Source organism: Coturnix japonica, chromosome 5 (assembly GCF_054131305.1).
Source record: "Coturnix japonica strain WE chromosome 5, WE-NBRP24, whole genome shotgun sequence".
NCBI lineage: Eukaryota > Metazoa > Chordata > Aves > Galliformes > Phasianidae > Coturnix > Coturnix japonica.
This window is the reverse complement of record NC_140667.1, coordinates 1975871-1999189: the sequence shown is the minus strand read 5'-3', so window position 1 is coordinate 1999189 and position 23319 is coordinate 1975871. Positions and strand designations below refer to the sequence as shown.

The 23319-nt window shown below is 43.5% G+C and overlaps 2 protein-coding genes and 1 non-coding gene across 18 annotated transcripts in view; 1 reads left to right on the top strand and 2 right to left on the bottom strand.

Moving 5' to 3' along the window:
* The window catches only part of LOC116653502 (uncharacterized), a 32974-nt gene extending 21811 nt beyond the window's left edge, over positions 1–11163 (top strand). For 7 of the 8 annotated variants that reach the window (XM_085547908.1, XM_085547906.1, XM_085547907.1 and 4 more), the window contains one exon: positions 1514–11163. In XM_085547908.1, the coding sequence (XP_085404034.1) occupies positions 4648–5385 (738 nt within the window). In that variant the 5' untranslated portion in view covers positions 1514–4647 and the 3' untranslated portion in view covers positions 5386–11163. The remainder of the gene's footprint in view (positions 1–1513) is intronic. The other variant, XM_085547904.1, reaches the window with a different exon arrangement.
* Positions 2347–22485, bottom strand: LOC107314252 (uncharacterized). 9 transcript variants are annotated; one of them, XR_014946230.1, is made up of 6 exons: positions 22387–22485; positions 19990–20246; positions 13198–13303; positions 5537–5642; positions 4395–4542; positions 2347–2429 (listed from the first exon to the last, which is right to left on the bottom strand). XR_014946230.1 is itself a non-coding variant. In XM_085547912.1 (5 exons), exons 2-5 carry the CDS (start codon positions 20149–20151, stop codon positions 4521–4523), a joined length of 396 nt encoding a protein of 131 aa, XP_085404038.1. In that variant the 5' UTR covers positions 20152–20246; positions 22387–22485; the 3' UTR covers positions 2457–4520. The 9 variants fall into 9 exon arrangements, 3 of the variants coding, with proteins under 3 accessions (XP_085404038.1, XP_085404040.1, XP_085404039.1); XR_014946228.1 differs by lacking the exon at positions 2347–2429 and having other exon boundaries at positions 2457–4542; positions 5537–5709; positions 22387–22479; XM_085547912.1 differs by lacking the exon at positions 2347–2429 and having other exon boundaries at positions 2457–4542.
* Positions 22083–22273, bottom strand: LOC146760605 (U2 spliceosomal RNA). Its single transcript, XR_014947283.1, has one exon. It is a non-coding gene; the product is annotated as a U2 spliceosomal RNA (small nuclear RNA).
* Positions 22486–23319: the final 834 nt, after the last annotated feature.

Below are 23319 nucleotides of genomic sequence, written 5' to 3'. Positions count from 1 at the left end.
CCCTATTTAAAGACCCCTCTATATTAATGTCTGCCTCCATTTAAGAACCACCCCATTTAAATGCCCCTCCCTTTTAAAGGACCCCCTTATTTTAACCCCCCCCCCCACCCATTATTGGCTCCCCCTCAATTTAAGGACTACCCCCCATTTTATGGACGGCCCCCCCATTTAAGGACCCCCACTTATTTAAGGACAACCCTCCCCAACCTGCCTCCACCAGGTCTTTTATGGCCATTGACTCCCCATTTACAGACTCCCCAATTTAAGGAACCTCCACATTTTATGTACCCCCCTCCATTTTAACAATCCCCTCCATTATAGGGTCCCCCCATTTTAAACCCCCTCCTTATTTAACGACCCTCACCCCCATTTAAGACCGCTCCCCATTTTAAAGACTCTCACCACCATTTTAGGAACCACCCCCCCTTTGAAGACCCCCCCCCCATTATAGGCAACCTCCCCATTTTAAGAACCCCCCACACCCCACCCCCATTATGTCCCTCTCCAAGTCCTTTATGGCCATGGAACACCCATTTAAAGGACCCCCCACATTTAAAGCCTCCCCCCCATTTAAAGGACACCCCCCCATTTAAGGACCCACCCCATTTAAGTACCCCCCCCTTTTAAGGACCTGCCTCCTGCAGCTCCTGACACTGATGCACCTCCAGGTCATTTATGGCCAATGAACCACATTTAAGTCCCCCCATTTTAAGGATCCCCTCAATTTAAAGATTTCACCATTTTAACATCCTCACCCATTATAGCCCCCCCCCCCCCCCCATTTAAGGACAACCCACAAATTAAAGACCCCCCCCCCCCTATTTAAAGGACCATCACATTTTAACCCCCCACACATTATAGGGTTCAACCCATTTAAGGACACCTGCCCCATTTAAAGGACTCCTCCCATTTTAACCCCCCCCCCCCCCCCTTTTAAGACTCCCCCGTTTTATGGTCTCACCCACATTAATGGACCTCTACCCATTTATATGGATCCCCCCCCAATTTAAAGGACTCCTTCCAATTAAAAGCCCCCCCCCCCCCCATTTAAAGACCCCTCCATTTTAATGTCCTCCTTCATTTAAGAACACCCCCCTTTAAATTCCCCCCCCCCTTTTAATGGACCTTCCCATTTTAACCACCCCCCATCCATTATTGTTTCCACCTCAGTTTAAGGACTACCCCCCATTTTATGGACCGCACCCCCTTTTAAGGACCCCCCCCCCATTTAAAGACCCCCCCATTTTAAGAGACAAAACATTTCATCCTTACAAATAGCATTTTCTACAAAAAAAAAAAAAAAGTAGATACTGTCCCAAAAAGAAGGCATTTTCACTACAAAACAATGCTTTTTAGCAAAATATGACACATTGTTTCCAGAATACCTATCTTCCTCTACCGATTATGGACATATACAACTTATACAGCAGTTTCTGACAATTATTAGAAGAATTTCACAGGAATCTCAATACTTATCCCAATGCTTATCCAATCGCTCCTTTTTGGACTGCAGGGAAGTCCTTCTCTGAAGGAAGAAGCCGGCTGAAGACACACTCCCCGAGTGCAACGGAGATGTTGAAATCACGATTCCCTGCGACTGCCGCTTGTGCAAGAAAAGAGTGGTTGCGGCAAAATCGGTAGCTGAAAAAGAGCGACTTTAGCAGGCTGCTTTCTTCGCTGTGGGGGGGTTCTCTCCGCAGCCCGGAAAAGAGCACTTTTGTCCTCAACTTCTTTTCTCGCTGAAAGCACAACTCCTAGCACTGTTTCGAGAGGTTATCTTTCAACTGGGGAAAAATAGGTAACCTTAACCCTAACCCTAATCGGGAACCCTAACCCTAATCGGGGTCCCTAACTCTAATCGGGGTCCCTAACCCTAACCCTAATCGGGGTCCCTAACCCTAAAACCTAAACCATAACCATAACCCTAATCGGTACCCTAACCCTAACCCTAATCGGTACCCTTACCCTAATCGGTACCCTAACCTTAACCCTAACCCTAACTTTAACCCCTAACCCTACCCTAACCCTAACCCTAACCCTCAACTTTCACGTTAACCCTCAACTTTAACCCTAAATTCTCAACTCTTCTGCAATCTCTGTTGTACTATAAGCTCACTAATGATGCTTTCAATCTGGCTATGACAGCAGATTGAGTTCTTCTACAACATTACTAGCTACAATAAGGCAACCATCAAGACCAAGTTCACTAACACCTTGCACGTCTACACTGACCAACTAAGTTCATCACCAACGTGACCAGCTGCACTGACCATGACAGTCTACACACACAATCTGACTTACTGCAGCTACAACTGAACTCAGAATCAACCTGATCAACTACAACAACTTGATCCACTGAACTAACAGCCCTTATAGTGCTACCATCCCCCACTTACCTGTCACACCTACCTTAGATTCTGCTCCATCGCCTGCGGATGACAATTAAAGACACACCATGCAGCTTAATTGTTTCTGTATTACAACTCCGTTAACACAATGCACAACTAATACAATTGTACAAACACAATGCAGCAACAACAGCATATTTACAAGCACAAAGTAGATACAGCAGTTCAATACATCGCACAACATCCAGATATGCAGTACAAATAGCACAAGATACAACTCACAAGATCCCAGGATTGAGTACAAGGCGCAACAGAGAGCACAAACATCAGCATAGTCAATACGGAGCACAACACAGTTTACAGGCACAGCATCAATACTTTGAGTACAGGGCACAATACATTTTACACATACAACATCCGTATACACAACACATTGTCCAAGCCAGTTTACAGGCGCAGCATCCACATGTTGAGTACGGGGTACAGCGCAGTTGACAGACGCAGCATCCACAGGATGAGGCAGAAACCACTTTACAGGTGCAGCATCCAAATATACAGTAAATTGCATGGCACAGGTTACAATTACAGCATCAGCACATTACATACACAGCAAGGCAAAATTGAAGTCAATAACGCAAACATGAATAGACTCCAGTACTAAAGCCAATTTGGTTAAGAATAATTGACTACAAATCTAAAGCCAATGTGGCACTTTCAAAATAACAGCATAGCGCTGAAACCAGAGTAACTCTCATAATGGCTGCAAAGGGGCACAAGTCTCAGAGTGGCCAGGAAGCAACTTGGCTCCCTCAGGCTGTGGGCATTGGTTAGGGGGCTGGGTTAGCCCTAATAGAAACAAGTGGACTAGCCCAGCCCCGTAAGCAAGGACAAATAAAGCCAATATGGCTAAAATAATTTGATTTCAAAAATAAAGCCAATTTGATTGAGTTAAATTGAAGCCAAATTGAAAGCCAATTTAGTTGAGATTAATGGAATGCAAAACTTAAGCCAATTTGGATTAGATAATTTGATTCCAAAGCTAAAGCCAATTTGGTTGACAATGATTGAATGAAAACTTAAGCCAATTTGGGTTGAAATTAATTGACTCCAATACAAAAGCCAATTTGGTTGACAAAAAATAATTGCACACGCTGAAATCAACATAACTCTCATAATGGCCACAAAGGGGCACAAGTCTCAGAGTGGCCGGGAAGCAACTCGGCTCCCTCAGGCTGTGGGCGCTGGTTACGGGGCTGGGTTAGCCCTAATAGAAACAAGTGGGCTAGCCCAGCCCCGTAAGCAAGGACAAATAAAGCCAATTTGGCTGATATTAATTGAAATCAAACCTTAGACCAATTGGGTTAAGGTTAAATGATAGCAAAGCTAAAGCCAATTGGTTTAAGATTAAATGATTGCAAAGCTAAAGCCAATTCAATTAAGGTAGATAGATTGCAAAGATACAGCCAATTAGATTAAACTTAAATGATTGTAAAACTACAACCAATTTAAGTAACATTAAATGATTGCAAAACTAAAGCCAATTTGATTAAAAATAATGGCAAAACTAAAGCCAATTTGATGAACAATGAATGATTGAAAGCTAAAGCCAATTTTCTTAAAATAATTAATTGAAAAGTTATAACCAATTTGATTAAGATTAATTGATAACAAAGCAAAAACCAATTTAGTTGCAGTTAAATGATTACAAAACAAAACCCAATGTGGGTGAAGTTAATAGATTACTAAGCTAAAACCAATTTGTTTGTGGGATGTCAAACCTAAAACCAATTTGGGTAAGGTTAACTGAACACAAAGCTTAAACCAATTTGGTGAACAGAACTTAACTCAAAATCTAATTCCAATTAAATGGAGGTTAATTGACTCTAAAGCTAAAACCAATGTAGTTACAATAAACTGCGCACACTGAAATCAGCGCAGCTCTGAGACTGGCCACAAGGGGAGGCAAGTCTGACATGTTCCCATAGAGTTCATTGTAGGACAGAGCTGAGCTGCTGCCTAAATGAAGAACTAACCCCACAACCCAACCTGCTTTCCGGCACCAAATCCAGCTATGTGCAGCTGATGTGCTGTCGTGATGGATCGTCAGCCCCCCAAAGCTTTATTAAAAGCCTGCAAGGCAGCATGGACTGCTGCATCAAAAGGGAACATCCATCAGCCGGGGAAAATAAGGGCCCTAAGGAAGAAAAGGAGATAGTTAGATCAATGGGCTGAAGCCAGTGGAACATGGAAGTGTAAAACAGTGGGCAAGGCCCACAAATTTGCTACAAAAAACACCAAAATGGAGCTAAAGGTACAAAAGAAGAATGCAGACAATGCCAAAATGAACATCAAGGCCCAAAAGAGCAGCACAAAAAACATCAAAACAGAACATAATACAACACAAAACACTGCAGAGAACAGGAATAGTGACAGAAAGGTGCAACAAAATGATGCAGGCAATTGCAAAATGGAAGACTGCACCCAAGAGAATGCCAAAATAGAGGGCAAGACCCTACAAAAGGATGCAGTGAACACTGAAAAGGAGGGTAAAGCCCAAAAGAACAAGAAAAGGAATGGCAAAATGGACTGCAAAGCCCAAAAGAATGATGCAGTGGATGCCAAAATGGACTGCAAAGCCCGAAAGAATGATGCAATGAATGGCAAAATGGACTGCAAAGCCCAAGAGAATGATGCAAGATACACCAAAATGGAGGGCAAGACCCTACAAAAGGATGCAGGAAACGTCAAAATGGAGGGCAAAGCCGAAGAGAACTACAAATGGAACGCCAAAATCAACTGGAAAGTACAAAAGAATGATGCAAAGAATGCCAAAACGGAGGGCAAGGCCCAAGAGAACAACACAAGGAATGCTAAAATGGAGGGCAAGGACCAAGGGAACGATGCAAGGAACGCCAAAATGGAGGGCAAGGCCCAAAAGAACACTGCAGTGAATGCCAAAATGCAGGGCAAGGCCCAAGAGAATGCCTCAAAGAATGTAAAAATGGAGGGCAAGGAGAAAACTGCAAGAAACAGCTGAGCAACAGCAAAGAGCAAACACAAAGACAACACAGCAGGACAAGCACTGACAGCCCATAGGACACCATGGAGTGCAGAAATGAGCTCAGGAACACTAACCTTGCATCTCAGTATGGAACAAGTAAAAACCAATGGATATGTGCTGCCCTTACCTGCTGGGCTGAGAGTTACCATCAGCAAAGCTGGGTCCAGGCAATGCAGGTCTCTGTTCCTCGCTGCTCTCATCAGGAGCCGCACATCTCCGTGCTCTGCTGGAACCTGTTGGACACAACATGGCAATGAAGGCACTGCCCACATCTGCAGGTACCACACTGTGAGCATTACACTAACAAGGATGGAAACAAGCATTAGGAATAGAATTAATGCTAGTACAGATATAATTAATAGTGTTAAGGATAAAATTAATGCTATTTATAAGTTTAAATTTGCAGTAAGTTTAACAATTGTATTCCACACTATGATCATAATTAAAGCAACTTTCACAGAAAACACGGGACATCAATTTTTATTCCTACATTTACCATAGCAAACATCTTTAATATTGGGTTAAGACTTATATGAACAAATACGCTACAGGTTACAGTAATTATAACTACAGCCCGCATTAAGCCAGGGGAGCAGATCGAGATTAACACAAACAAAACCTCCAAGCAAATCCCAAAGACCAAATGCAAACAGAACAACCACAGAAAGACACTGCAAAAGGAAAGCAAAGCAAGCAGCCAATGGTAAGGCAAGGGCAAAAGCAAGAAGGAAAGCCAAGGGAAAGCCAAAGCAAAAGCAACAGCAAAGGGAAGAGAGGATTGTAGGGAACACCAAGAAAAAAGGCCAAAGGGAAAGCAGCATGGGAGGACAAGAGAACAACAAAGGGAACACTGAAACAGAGGGCAAAGCCCAATAGACCACTGCATGGAACTGCAAAACACAGGGCAAGGCCAAAACAGCACTGCAGGGAACATCAAGATGGATGGTAAACCCAAAGAAAATGCTGCAGGGAACATCAAGATGGAGGACAAGGCCCAAGAGAAGATCACTCAGAACATCAAGATGGAGGGCAAGGCTCAATAAAATATCACATGAAAGATCAAGATGGAGGGCAAAACCCAAGAGAACGCTGCAGCAAACACCAAGATGGAGGGCAAGGCCCACAAGAACAACACATGGAACACTAATATGCAGGGCAAGGCCTCAAAGAACACTGCAGGGAACAACATAATAGAGGGCAAGGACAAAAAGAATGTCACAGGGAAAACCAAGAGGCGGGGCAAAGCCCCATAGAATGCAAGGAACACTGACATGGAAGGCAAGGCCCAATAGAACAGCGCAGGGAACATCAAGATGGATGACAGTACCCAAAAGGGCACTGCAGGGAACATCAAAATGGGGGACAAGGCCCAAAAGGGCACTGCAGAGAACATCAAGATGGGGAACAAGGCCCAAAAGGGCACTGCAGGAAACACCAACATAGGGGCAAGGCCCAAAAGGGCACTGCAGGTGTCTCGCTCCAATTTACAGGAGGAATGGCAATGAATGGTGAGAAAATGAGACACGGAAAACAACTGGACAGTAAGTGCCAGTGAATAGATAGAGAATGAGACACAGAGAATGACTGGACAATGAGTAGCATTGAATGGATAGAGAATAATACATAGAGAATGACTGGACAATAAAGGGCAGTGAATGGTAACAGAATGAGACACAGAAAACAACTGGACAGTGAGTGACAGTGAATGGATAATGAGACAGAGAATGATTGGATTAGGGTTAGGATTGGATTGATGATTGGGTAATGAGTGGCAATGAATGGTTAGAGAATGAAAGATAAAAAAGAATTGGACAATGAGTGGAAGTAAATGGTTACAGAATGAGACACAGACAATGATTGGACAGTGAGTGACAGTGAAGGGATAGAGAATAAGACATGAAATGCTTGGAAAGTGAGTGGTAGTTAATAGGTAAAGAATGAAACACATAGAGTGATTGGACAGTGAGTGACAGTGAATGTGTAGAGACACAGAGAATGATTGGACAATGACTGGCAGTGAATGACTGGAGAAAAAAAAACAGACAATTATTGTACAGTAAGTGGCAATGATGGGTTAACCAAATAAACACAGAGAATGATTGGACAATAAGTAACAGTGAGTGGGGAGAGAATGAGACAGACAGTGATTGGACAGTAATGGGCAATGACTGGATAGAGAATGAGACATAGAATGGTTGGACAGTGAGTGGGAGTTAATAGTTAAATAATTCACACCACCCCGTGGCTCAAAGGTTGCTTGAAACTGATGCGCAAATGACCATTCATGGTGGTGAGGAAAGAAAAAAAAAAAGCATAAGGGAAAAGAGGGATAGGTGATATGGGGGAATTAAATGTTAACAATCATCATCATTCAATCAAAACCTTGATTGATAATGCACTAAACATGAGGTTACATGTAAGGTCATAAGTTTTTGAGTTGACATATACACACTGATTCCAGCTTTCATTTTAGACAATTCTATAAATGGAAATTTCAAAGCTAATGTATTATTACTTATCAACAACTATGAGGTGGCAAACCACCAAAAGGAGAGAGAGGGAACACAATAATGGTGAATGTGATAGGCAGTGCCTGCAGGGCGTCCCCTGCTTCAAAGTGCACTTTGCCTTTCTCACCCATCACAGATTCTCTCCTGTTTTAATTCTTGCTAGAGATTGCAAGGCTTTTTCACATGTGCTCCATATCCGCATGGCCAGTGCATGATACAGAGCCCAGGTGGAACACCTGCTCTTAAAAGATAACAAACCACTATATTAGATCTCTCTACAATACAAACTACTCAGAAAAGTTATTAGAGCTACAGTTACTTATTCCTATTGTTTGTTACTTGCTTTACCCTTAGCTTCCTTTCTTTATTTAATTGGTAAGCTTTTTCTTGTTGACCTACTCCTACTATTGTTACAAAAATCATCTAAGGGTAGTAATTCTTGATGCAGTACAGAGTGAGATGCACCCGTATCTACCAGAAAACAAACATCTTTACACTGCTGTGTGCATGTTGCATTCTGGGGGCAAAACTCATCCTGGGATCTTCAGGTCCTGCTCTAGTGCAGCTGCTATTATTCTTCCCAATTCTTTCATTACAATCCTTCTTTCTATACAATTTCCAAGCTCCATCCACATACCCTCAATTATACTTCTGTAATTCTGTAATTAACAGTTCTTATACCATCAAAGCAGTTTGTCCCATTCCCTTCAGAACCCACAGATCAAACAACACAGTTCTTCAGTTTCCACAACACCCTTAGTACCATATAACTTTCCTTTAGCAATCCATACTTACATATACCATAAACATTTAAAAATCACAAAGACAGTGACAATAACCAATAGTATCAAACAAACAAGTAAAACAAATAAATAGGGGTATTTGTGTCAGCTGCTGTGCACTTGAGCATTTCCAAAGCAGTTCAATTGCTGAGAGATATAAATACTAGTTTGGCAAGTTAAAATACTGTTATAGTCTACCAAACTTTTCACAGGACAGTGTGTGGGATACCCCCACAGTATAAACCATAATAGGGATAATCCCAGAAACATACACATCTCTTATCAAAACTTAGACATTTTTCAACAACCATGTTTTGTATGGAACTCCTGAACTTATGTGACACTGAAAAACATCAGTGCAAAGGTTTTATGATAGATTTTATTTGTGACCACATCTAACAGATATTAGATGGGTCCCTTGGCTCATTTCCCAATTTGTTAGGAATTTGGAAACAGCATGGAGGAGTTACATGCAAATCATAATCACTTTGACAAAAAAAGGGGTAAAAGAAGGGATCAGAAGGAATGGTTATCACTGTGCAGAAAGTACCAGAAATCCAGAATGACCTGAAAAAGAAACTGTGAACCAAATTGTGAAGTTTTAACAGATCCAAGGACTGATATCAATCACAGTCCACAACCACAACAAACAAAACGTAATACTATTGCAACCAAAATATGTAATCAAGAGGTATATTCAGAATTCTAGCGTGATCACATCTTCAACTTTTCTGTCACAAAACACAAATGGTTAAAGTCAGCTATGAGCCATTCTGTTCAGTGAAGGTCCCACGGGGATCTTCTGTAAAATAAAACAAGACAACAACTTGCCCTTTTGGGGCTTTGTTAATACAATTAAAAAATGAGAGAACAATCCATCGAGGAGTATATTTTACATTCCTTTTTCGGGGTGTCCTTAGCCTTCTAAGGATATTTGTTAAGGGATTTCATTAAGGTTAGGGAAACGCCTCATGTTAGCTGAGTCAGTCGACACAGGCTGGCCAAGGATATAAGTGTTTCCCTAGCTTATCAGCAACTGGATCGTGACTCACAGGGGCCATTGGCAGAAGCGGTGAGGCATCGGGACAGAAGGTGTTAACAAACATCCACCCTTCGCTGCCTTCCTCCCCCCCACCTCCCACTCATCTGGGGGAGGGGGTGAAAGCATCAGCTTTCCTTGAGCTTTTGTTCTGGCCACCAGTTAACTAATTTCTCTAACCTGACTGTGGGTAATCCATTCATCAAATCTCGTGGAACACCCTTTTGCCAGCCCAGTGTCCAGAGACGATTACGTTTATGATCAATATTTCGCCTACCCGTTCTTACTGGCAGTGAGACCCTTCCAGTTCCACTGAGCTTTGGACTAGGTGGCCTAGGAGCAAGGGTAGTTGCTGCGAACCTTACTTCCTCTGGTTCAGATATACTGGAAGAAGCCACAGGCCCATATTTCCTTTCATAATTAATCAACTCTTGGGCAACCTCCCCCCATGTCCATACTTTATATCCCGACTGCAAATGGCCTGAGGTGCCAGTTCCTTCTAATGCTGCAAGGGTTCTTTGTCCCTGAGGCATAGCTTGTATTTTTCCTTGTAGTTGTATACCTATAGGTTTCAGTGATTCTGGAAGCCCCCTGATTAAAGGAGTCATCCTTTCAGGATCCACAGGCATCATCATAGGTGATCCATGATGTGTCTGCAGCTTTCTATCATACATCATTTGCAGACAAGCAGCTTTTTGAACACTTTCCACTAATTGATCAGCTGTCCCATTAATAGCAAGAGGGTCTCCCCTTTCTAAAGGGTTAAGACCACTTGCCCAATAGGCAGCCCTTTGTGTTAGGGACCAGGGAGCACGGTTGTTACCAGTAGTTAAAAATACTCCAGGCCCCCAATAACCTTCAGCTTCCTTTTCAGTTAACAGTATTTGGTCTCCACCAGTGAGACTAACCCTCCACACATATTCCGTCCCTGATTCCTTTGGAGAGCGGCTAAAATCTTTTTTCAGTTTTGCCAATTCAGTGGCAGAAAAAGGAATTTCTTTAACATTCATTTGAGGGTCCAGATCCTCACTGTTATCAAACGTATATTCAGTTTTTATCAAAGGACGCAATTGGGCTGGCGAGTCCTCTAATTTGCCAAGCCCTTCCTTTATTCCTTGTAGTTCCTTCTGAGGAAAAGTTTTTTCTTGAGGCAAATTATGGACAGCAGTATTGCTAGTATTCTTATATGTTAATAGTTCCTTAAAAGCCATTTGCAACAAAACTGTATTATGTTGCTCTCTTTGTAATTGTTCCTCAAGGTTCACTATTTGATTCTGCAGTTTTTACCAATTCTTGCATTACTTTAACTGATTCTTGTAATGCTTGTATGGTTTGGGTTTCTGCCGAATGCTTTTCATCTCGGAACTCCACAGCAGCTTTTAAAGCAGCACCGAGTACCGCACAAATAAACGATTTTCCTTTCCCAGCTAGAGTATGAGCCTCATATTGTAAAACACGAATGCGATCGGAAACACTCTGCAAGTTATGCCAGTTTTGTTGTGCCCAATCCACCCCTGATAAAGAGGGCCGAGCACCATGCTTTTCTAAAAGGTCAAAAAGCACATTTTCACTTTTCATAGTGGCAACAATTTCACTCATTTCTCAATACCCTAAAAGATACACACTAAGGGAAGAGAAGGCACAATTAAGTCCTTACCCCTCCCCAGGGAAGTACGGACCTATCAAACAAATGCAAATGCTGCAATCATTCCTCCCTTTCACAAAAGACCAAGAAGCTCAATCAACACTTAAAAAGAAAGTGTAAACACCTAAATCGCTCCTGGCTACCCTGTCAGGCCAGAAAAACTTCAAGCTTAAAGCCACACAAGTTTCAGAACACTTCTAGGTTTCTCAAAGAGGAATAAACTTCTTGGAGAGGCACAAACGTCAAAAAATTACTTCCTCACTTCCCCAAGAGGCGCACACACAAAACTTTCAAATTCCAAAATACGTTACAAGTTACTTAAACCACAAAATGCGAAATAGTCTTCCCGAGGAGGCACACACGTATAAAACAAGAGCAAATAGTCAAAATTAATTCATACGTCCCCGAGAGGTAAACACATAAGCAGTAAAGTTTCAGAATGTGGAGCGATCTTCCTGGAGAGGTGCTCACATCTAAGTTACCAAAATTGTCGCTCCTTGCAACTCCAGGAGGTACATACAGAAAAATTTTGGAGTTTTTGGAAGGACAACACTCTCACGGCGGGCATCCTGCCGACTACGCCAATAAAAATGTCTCGCTCCAATTTACAGGAGGGAGGCAAGGTTCTTTTGTGTATATACCCGGCGTGAGATTAAGAAGCAACGGTTCAAATGTTGGTCCAACCAGTTTATTAAAGACCTAGGTGTTTTTTTTAGGGAGACGGGGAAGGGAAGGTAGGCGATAGGGAAAGTAGGAAATGTAAGCAAGGAGTCTTTGCAGATAGCAAAAGAGACATAGTCACCACCGTGGATCCAGCGAGGTACACAGCAGTTAATCTCAGGAACTCGTCTGATCACCGCGGGGGATGGGAGACAGCCAGGGAGCTTCGCAGCAAGCCGGTCCCGGGGGTTCTTCCGACAAAGTTTTCCCCTCAGGGAATTCTCGTCAAAGGTGTCTTTGGGAGTTTGTCTCCAAAGTTCCCAGTTTAGCGAGGGTCTTTTATCCCCCATTTCGGTGGGGGTTCTTCTTCTTCTTAACAAATGCTTCTTTGTAAGAAGATTTAAAACTAACTTTTCTGACATTCCTGCCCCACAGATAAGCCAGCAAGGGTTGGAGGTCTCTGTTGCCTGACACAAGATTTACCACCTTCTGCAGGGGTCTGCTCCTCCCAGCAGCACCCCTGGAAAAGACTGCTTGTCTTGTTCCTGCTTATCTTTGCAGTCCTAAGCAGGGATGGCACGATAACACCCACCATTCACCCTCCTGGATAGTTAGCAGTTGCCTGTCAGAGTCTTATCATCAGAAAGGCCTCACGAAAGCAAACTTTGAGACAATAAAAGAAAAACAGTTCTGTCTTTCACAGCAGGAAAACCCAACACAGGGGCAAGGCCCAAAAGGGCACTACAGGGAACACTAAAACAGAGCACAAAGCCAAAGAGAACGCCACACAAAAGCCTAAGATGAAGGGCATGGCTCATGAGAACAGTCCAATAAATACTATAATGGAATGCCAGGCACCATAGAAAACTGCAAGGGACTCCTATATGGAAGGGAAGGCCCAAGAGAACACAGCAGGGAGCACCAAAACAGAAAACAAATGCAATAGAATGCTGAACAAAGCATCAAAACTGAGACCGAAGAGAACACTGCAAGAAATGTCAAGGAATAACATAGCGCAAATGCAAGGAGAATGCAGAAGGACAAGCACAGACAGCCCATAGGGCACCCTGCAGTGCAAAATGAGCTCAGGAACACTAACCTTGCATCTCAGTATGGAACAAGTAAAAACCAATGGATATGTGCTGCCCTTACCTGCTGGGCTGAGAGTTACCATCAGCAAAGCTGGGTCCAGGCAATGCAGGTTTCTGTTCCTTGCTGATCTCATCAGGAGCCGCACATCTCCGTGCTCTGCTGGAACCTGTTGGACACAACATGGCAATGAAGGCACTGCCCACATCTGCAGGTACCACACTGTGAACATTACACTAACTGTGATGGAAGGGAGCAGTAGGATATAATTCATGCTATTAGGGATAGAAGTAATGATAGTAGGAATATAACTAATGCTATTTCTAAGGTTAAAGGTGCAGTTACTTTCAAAGTAGAATTGTGAACTATGATTAGAATGAAGGTTACTTAAATAAAACCGAAGGGTTCTACTTACAGATACTCTGCAGACAACTGCAGTTATCACTAAAGCTCCCATTAAGGTGCAGCTTGAGGTCAACATTAACATGAACCTCCCAGCAAATCCCATAGAGCCAAAGGCAGAACAAGCACAGAAAGCCCCAGCAAAAGGAAAGCAAAGCAAGCAGCCAACAGGAAGGCAAGGGCAAAAGCAAGAGAACAGCCAAGGGAAAGCACAAGGGAAAGCAACAGCAAGGAGAGCATGGTGTGAAACACCAAGAACAGAGGCCAAAGGGAAGGCAGCATAGGAGGCCAAATGGAAAGGCCAAAAGAACACTGCAGGAACAACAAAAAGGAAGGCATGGCCCAAGAGAACATGGCAGGGAACAGCAAGATGGAGAGCAAGGCCCAAAATGGCACTGCAGAGAACATCAAGATGAAGAGCAAGGCCCAATAGGGCACTGCAGAGAACATCAAGATGAAGAAGAGCAAGGCCCAAAAGGGCACTGCAGAGAACATCAAGATGGTGAGCAAGGCACCAAAAAAACACTGCAAGGAAAAATAAAACAAGTCAAAATGCAAGAGGATGTCACAGGGAACACTTAGAAGGAGGGCAAGGCACCAGATAACATTGTATGGAACATCAAGATGGAGGACAAGGCCCAAAAGGGCACCACAAGGAAAATGAATATGGGGGGCAAGACCCAAAAGGGCACCACAGGGAACATTAAAACAGAGCACAAAGCCCAAAAAGGCAGTGCAGGGAACATCAATATGTGCAGCAAGACCCAAAAGAGAACAACAAGAAACATTAAAACAGAGCACAAAGCCTAAAAGGGCACTGCAGGGAGCATTAAGATGGGGGACAAGACCCAAAAGGGCACTGCAAAGAACATCAAAATGTAAGGCAAATCCAAAAAGTGCACTACAGGGAACATAAAGATGGGGGATAAAGCCCAAAAGGGCAATGCAATGAAGATCAAGATGGAAGACAAGGCCCAAGAAAACACCATAGGAGGGTATGTTGGAGAGCATGGCCCATGAGAACACTGCAGTGAACAGTGTAATGAAATGCAAGGCACCATAGAAAGCTGCAAAGCACTCCAATATAAGAGGAAAAGCCCAAGAGAACACAGGAGGTAGCACCAAAAGAGACAAGGCTGAATAGAATGCTGAAAAGAATGCCAAAAGTGAGACCAAAGAGAACACTGCAGGAAATGCTGGGCAATGACAGACTGCAGAGGCAAAGAAAATGCAGAAGGATGAGAACAAACAACCCATAGCAATGGGATGACAGTGTGGGCACCCTTTTTCTGTCTACCTTAACCAGACTTTCTGGAAGCAAGTTTTCCATCTGGGCTCTATATCGTGCACTGGCCATGCATGTGTAGAGCACACATGGAAAGAAGTTGAATTCCAAGGGCAATCTGCTGTGGCGGCTGGGAAAGGATGAGTGCACCTTGATGTGGGGGATGCCCTACTAGCGCTGCCTTTCCCCTCCACCGCTGGCATGTTTGCCTTTTTTGGGCAGTTTAGCCATTTTTCTCCAAATTAATAAAATAATAGTGAGTTAGGTTATGGAGTTTTGTTCTCGACAGGGATTTGTATGGAATAGATATGGCAATCAATGGGTACAAAATGAAAGACAGACAATGACTGGACAGTGAGTGGCAATGAGTGGTTACAGACTAAGACACAGAGAATGATTGGACAATGAGGAACAGGGAATGAATAGAGAAAAAGACATAGAGAATGGTTGGATAATGAGTGGCAATGAATGGTTACAAAATGAAACACAGAATAATTGGACAGTGAATGGCCCTTAAGGATTAAACAAATAAACACAGAGAATGATTGGACAGTAAAGGGCAATGAATGGGTACAGAATGAGACACAGAGAATGATTGGAGAATGAGTAGCAGTGAATGGGAAGAGAATGAGAGACTGAAAATGACTGGACAATAACTGGAAGTGAAGGAGTGAGAAAATGAGAGACAGAATGATTGGATAACAAGGTTTACAGTGAATGGGTAAAGAATGAAATGAAGAGAATGACTGGACAAGGAGTAGCAATGAAGGTTAACAGAATGAGACACAGAATGATTGGACATTGACTGGCAGTGAATAGATAGAGAATGAAACACAGAGAATAATGGGACAAGGAGTGGGAGTGAATGCTAAGAGAATGAGAAATAAAATGATTGAACGATGAGTATCAATGAATGGTTACAGAATGAGACACAGAAAATGATTGGACACTGAGTGGCATCGAATGGTGAGAGAATGAAAGACAGAGAATGATTGGACAACAAGTGGCAGTAAATGCTGAGACAATGAGAGACAGAAAATGGTTGGATAATGAGTGGCCATGAATGAGTAGAGAATGAAACACAGACAATGATTGGACAATGAATGGCAGTGAATGGGGAGAGAATGAGAGACAGAATGATTGGACAGTGAGTGGAAGTAAAGGGTGAGAGACTGAGACACAGAGAGTGAATGGACACGGAGTGACAGTGAATGGGTAGAGAATGAAAAAGAGAATGACTGGATAACAAGTGGCAATGAATGGTTAAAGGATGAAACAAAGAGAATGACTGGATAAGCAATAGCAATGAATTGCTAAAGAATGAGACACAGAGAATGATGAGACAGTGAGGGGCAGTGAATGGGTAGAGAATGAAACACAGAGAATGATTGGACAATGAGTGGGAGTTAATAGGTAAATAATGAAACATAGTGAATGATTGGACAGTGAGTGGAACTAAATGCTTACACAATGACACACAGAGAATGACTGGACAAGAAGTGGCAGTGAAGGGTTAAAGAATGAGACACAGACAATGATTGGACACGGAGTGACAGTGAATGGGTAGAGAATAAAAAAGAATGATTGGATAATGACTGGCAATGAATGGTTAAAGGATGAAACACAGAGCATGATTGGACAGTGAGTGGCAGGGAATGGTGAGAGAATGAAACAGAGAATATTGGACAATGACTGGCAGTGAATGGTTACAGAATGAGAGACAGAAAACAACTGGACAATTAGTGGCATTAAATGGGTAGAGAATGAGACACAGAATGATTGGACAGTGAGAAGATGTGAATAGATACAGAATGAGACAGAGAAAAAGATTGGACAGTAAGTAGCAGAGAATGAGTAAAGAATAAGAGAGAGAATGATTGGATAATGAGTGGCAGTGAATGGTTACAAAATGAGAAACACAAAATGATTAGATAATGAGTAGCAGTGAATGGGTAGAGAATGAAACAGAGAGTGACTGGACAGTGAGTGGCAATGAACGCTTAGAGAATGACACAGAGAAAACAACTGGACAATGAGTGGAAGTAAATGGTCAGAGAATGACACACAGAGAATGATTGGACAATGAGTGGAAGTGAATGGTGAGAGAATGAGAGACAAAGACTGATGGGACAGTGAATGGCAATGAATGCTGAGAGATTGAAACACAGAGAATGATTGGACAGTGAGTGTCAATGAATGGGTAAAGAATGAGAGACAAAGACTGATTGGACAATGAGTGGAAGTGAATGGTGACAAAATCAGACACAGAGAATGGTTGGACAAAGAGTAACAATGAAAGGTTATAGAATGAGACACAAAGACTGATTGGACAGTGAATGAAAATGAATGGGTAGAGAATGAGACATGAAATGATTGGACACTAAAAGGCAGTTAATAGTGAAATAATGAAACATAGAGAATGATTGGACAACGAATGGCAGTGAATGGGTAGAGAATGAGACACAGGCAATGATTGGTGACTGAGTGACAGTCAATGCTTAGACAATGAAACAGAGAGAATGTTTGGATACTGAGTGTCACTGAAGGGTTACAGAATGAAAGACAGAATGATTGAACGGTGAATAAAAGTAAATAGGTAGAGAATGAGACACAAAAGCCATTGGAGAATGAGTGACAGTGAATAGATAGAAAATGAAACACAGAGAATGACTGGACAAGAATTGGCAGTGAAGGGTTAGAGAATAACAGAGAATGGTGGGAAAGTGAGTGGCACTGACTGCTGAGAGAATGAGACACAGACAATGATTGGACAGTGAGTGGCAGTGAATAGGGAGAAAATAAGATGTAAAATGGTTGGACAGTGAGTGGGAGTTAATAGTTAAAGAATGAAACATAGAGAATGATTGGACAAGGAGTGGCACTAAATGCTGAGAGAATGAAACACAGAGAATGATTGGATAACAAGTGGCAATGAATGGTTATAGGATGAGAGAATAATTGGACGGTGAGTAGCAATGAATGGGTAAAGAATGAGATACAGAGAGTGATTGGACAAGGAGAAGCAATGAATGGCTGCACAATAAGACACAGAGAATGACTGGAAAATGAGGAGGAGAGAATGGATAGAGAAAGAGAGACAGAGAATGATTGGATAATGAATGGCAATGAATGGGTAGAAAATGAGACAGAATGATTACACACTAAATGGCAGTTAATAGTTAAATAATGAAACACACAGAATGATTGGACAAGGAATGGCAATGAATGGTGAGAAAATGAGACACGGAAAACAACTGGACAGTAAGTGCCAGTGAATAGATAGAGAATGAGACACAGAGAATGACTGGACAATGAGTAGCATTGAATGGATAGAGAATAATACATAGAGAATGACTATTCTAAAGGGCAGTGAATGGTAACAGAATGAGACACAGAAAACAACTGGACAGTGAGTGACAGTGAATGGATAATGAGACAGAGAATGATTGGATTAGGGTTAGGATTGGATTGATGATTGGGTAATGAGTGGCAATGAATGGTTAGAGAATGAAAGATAAAAAAGAATTGGACAATGAGTGGAAGTAAATGGTTACAGAATGAGACACAGACAATGATTGGACAGTGAGTGACAGTGAAGGGATAGAGAATAAGACATGAAATGCTTGGAAAGTGAGTGGTAGTTAATAGGTAAAGAATGAAACACATAGAGTGATTGGACAGTGAGTGACAGTGAATGTGTAGAGAATGAGACACAGAGAATGATTGGACAATGACTGGCAGTGAATGACTGGAGAAAAAAAAACAGACAATTATTGTACAGTAAGTGGCAATGATGGGTTAACCAAATAAACACAGAGAATGATTGGACAATAAGTAACAGTGAGTGGGGAGAGAATGAGACAGACAGTGATTGGACAGTAATGGGCAATGACTGGATAGAGAATGAGACATAGAATGGTTGGACAGTGAGTGGGAGTTAATAGTTAAATAATGAAACAGAGAGTGATTGGACAGTGAGCGGCAGTGAAAGGTAACAGAATGAAACAAGGACAACGATTGGACACTGAGTGGATGTGAATGTTGACAAAAAGAAAGACAGAAAACAATTGGACAATGAATGACAGTGAATGGGTAGAGAATGAGACACAGAGAATGATTGGACAATAAAAGACAGTGAATGGTGACAAAATGAAACACAAAGAATGATTGGACAGTAAATAGCTATAAATGGTTAGGAAATGAGACAGAGAGAATGACTGGACAATGAATGGTAGTGAATGGGGAGAGAATGACACAATGACAATGAATAGCAATGAATAGTAACAGAATAAGACACAGAGAATGATTGGCCAGTGAGTAGCAATGAATGATGAGAGAATGAGACAGACAGAATGATTGGACAATGAGAGGCCGTGAATGGATAGAAAAAGACAGACAAAAAATGATTGGATAATGAGTGGCAATGAAGGGCTAGAAAATGAGACACAAACAATGATTGGACAGTGAGTGGCAGTGAAGGGTTACAGAATGAAACAGAGAATATTGGACAAAGAGTGGAAGTGAATGGTGAGAAAATTAGAGACAAAACAATTGAACAGTGAATGAATGTGAATGAGTAGAGAATGAGACAGAAAATGATTGGACAATGAGTGGAAGTGAATGGTTACATAATGAGACACAGAATGATGGGACAGTGAGTGGCCATGAAGTATTACAGAATGAGACACAGAGAATGACTGGACAGTGAGTGGCAGTGAAAGCTGATAAAATAAGAGAATGATTGGAGAAGGAAGAGCAATGAATGGTTACAGAATAAGACACAAAGAATGACTGGATAATAAGTGGCAATGAATGGGTAGAGAATGAAACACAGAACGAATGGACATTGAGTATCAATTAATGGTTATAGAACAACATGCAGAGAGCTCTTAGAGTGAGAGGCAGAGGAATGATCAGAGAATGAGACACAGGAAATATGAGAGCAGAACAGGCAGCAAATGAGGACACAATGACAGACAGTGATTAGAATGATGATGATGAGGGAGATGATGAAGAGGAAGACAATGAGGGAGATGAAGAGGGAGACACAGCAGAGGCTGAATTGGGCAAATAATAAGATGAATTATAGGATGTAGCCACATGTAAAAGCAATTGGGACCTATCTCTACTCTGTCCATCCAGATCCTGGTACCATGTTGGATCATCACCTGCCATTGGGATCCATTATGAACACGAGGGCTGGATTGGATCTGCAGCTCCATTGAGATCCAGCAAGAACGTTGTTGCTCATTGATACCCAGTAAGGAGACAACAGGATAGATGTCCCACATTGCAATGTGAGCACACATTGGAATCCATCCTGCACACATTGGGTCCTTGTCTTTGTTCTATGTACACAGATGTTGAATTCAGAGCTGAAATGGATCTGGAATGGGCGTACTGACAACAGGAATCCAACCTCAACCTACAGGGATGGAAAGCAGGTAGGGTTAATAAAGGCAGCAGCACTATAAATACAAACTACCTTATAGATACAGGCTGAAGTAATCCATAATCAATAGGGTCCCCCCATTAGGTTCCATATCGATTCCATGCCCACACCCCATTAACAAAGCGGTTCCCCCATCCTGTCCATCACTGATTGGGACTGAAGATTCCACTACTGGTGCTGCCACCTAGTGGCAGATATGGGAACTGCAGGGGGAGCAGCACACATATACTTTATATATACACACTTATACACACACACATACACAATAATGCACACCCCCATACACACCCATATAAACCCCCATACGCACACACATATACACCCCCATATATACACCCATATACACACACATATAGACCCCCATATACAATGCCATGTACACCCCCACGTACACACATACACTCATATAGACTCATATAGACACACATACACTCATATGGACACATATACACTCATACACTCATATACACACATACAGTTTTATGCACACACATACACACACACTTATATACACCCACAGCCACCCATATACACCCCAATACACACACAAATACAGCCCCATATACACAAATACATATACACACACTTATACAAATACACTTATATACACACACTCATATACACACACACATATATGTATATACGCGCACATATATATACACACACACACATAGATGTGTGCATATATATACACACATATATCTACACACACACATAAATACAAACATATACACACATACATATATATATATACACACACAGACACAACCACCATCACACATATACACATACATATATACACACAGACACATATAGATATATACACATACACACAGATACAGATATATACACAAACACAGATATACAAACACACACATACACGCACATACACAGTTTTTTATATATGAATCACAGAATCACAGAATTATCAAGGTTGGAAAAGACCTAGGAGATCATCTAGTCCAACCATCACCAATACTTCCTGGCTAAATCATATTCATCAACACAACATCTAGACGTTTCTTGAACACTCCCATGGTCGGTGACTCCACCACCTCCCTGTCCAGTCCATTCCAATGCCTGACCACCCTTTCCGAAAAGTAATACAAGAGAAGAGGCCGACCCCCAGCTCACTGCAACCTCCCTTCAGGAAGTTATAGAGAGCAATGAGGTCTCCCCTGAGCCATCTCTCCTCCAGGCTGGACATTCCCAGCTCCTGCAGCCTCTCCTCATATGGCCCCATTGTGCTCCAGACCCCTCATCAGCTTTGTAGCCCTCCTCTGAACACGTTCCAGGCCCTCAGTATCTTGCAGTGAGGGGCCCACAACTGGAGACAGAATTCAAGGTGCGGCCGCACCAGTGCTGAGTACAGGGGGACAATCACCTCTCTGCTCCTGCTGGCAGCACTGTTTCTATACAGGGCAGGATGCCGTCGTCCATCTTGGCCACTAGGGCACACTTTCGGCTCATGTTCAGGTCAGAATCCATCAATACCCCCAGGTCCGTTTCCTCCACACAATCCTCCAGCCACTCCGCCCCAAGCCTATAGCGCTGCCCGGGGTTGTTGTGGCCAAAGTGTAGGACCCGGCATTTGCTCTTGTTGAACCACCCCGTTGGTTCAGCCCAGCTCTGCAGCCTGTCCAGATCCCTGTGCAGGGCCTCGCTCCCCCCAGGCAGATCCACACTCGCAGCAATTCGGTGCTACCTGGAACTGACTGAAGTGCCCTCCCTGCCCTCAGCCAAGCCAAGGCTCCACACCCCGCCCAGCACAGGGCCCACATCTGCCTTTCACCACCACGCTCCTCCCGGAGGAGGTGCACCGTACCCGGAGATACTGCCATACCGGGACGATGCGCGGAGCGGAGGGAGCAAGCTCCGGGTCCAACTCCCACACCCAAAAATCCGTTTAATATAAAGTCCTCTAATCGAGGACATATCAGATATTAAACTGATAAGAACAGATACTACACTTGATCTTAGCCAAAAGGCCGAGAAGCGATACCTGGCTTGCCGGCCGCACAGCACCCGGCCCCACGCGCACCCCCGACACATCACGGTCGCACACCCAACGCCCGCCCCGACCCCTCCGCCTCCTCCCCAGCCCTGCTCCCACCCTGCTCCGCCGGTGCCGCTCCCGCTCCGTCCCCGACAGCGGCTCCGCCGGGCCCCGGTTCATCGTGGCGGAGCAATCCCGGCGACCCCCGCGGCTCTGATTAGCATAGACCCGCCCCTCCAGTCAAGCCCCGCCCACCACCGTCCCTCCCTCTCATTGGGTCGCTACTCCGCAGGCTCCGCCCCCAGCTCTGACTCCGCCGTTCAACTCCACGAGACGTCGCGTTGGTGATGACGTCATCAGAGTGCGACGTCGCGCAGGTGATGACTCAATGCATCGTGCAGCGGGGACGCAGCGTTGGAGCGATGGCGGAGGCGGCGGAGCAGCCCCGGGATGAGGCCGTGCAGATCATCGGCCTGGGCGGTAGCGCCGTGGGCAAATCCAAGGCAGGGATAACGTGGGATTACAACGGGAAAGCACGGAAAACCAAGTGAAAAGCAGAGAAAACTGAGGAAGTCCAATGGGGAGACTGTGCACGATCTCCCTTGGCTGGGCCCTGGCTCCCTTAACGTCACACCCTTTCTGAGAAGTAATATCACCTTATGTCCAGCCTGAACCTCCACTGCCGCAGCTTGAAACCATTCCCTCTGGTTCTATCAATAATGACACAAGAGAAGAGGCCAACCCCCAGCTCACTGCAACCTCCCTTCAGGAAGTTATAGAGAGCTATAAGGTCTCCCCTGAGCCTTCTCTTCTCCAGGCTGAACAATCCTAACTCCCTCAGCTGCTCCTCCTAAGGCCTGTGCTCCAGACCCCTCACCAGCTTCGTAGCCCTCCTCTGAACACGTTCCAGGGTCACAATGTCTTTCTTGCAGTGAGGGGCCCAAAACTGAACACAGTACTTGAGGTGCGGCCTCACCAGCGCTGAGCATACACGAAACATGCTGGTGTGTTTCAGGAAACTGATACAGAGTTTAGAAATGAGAAGAAGAA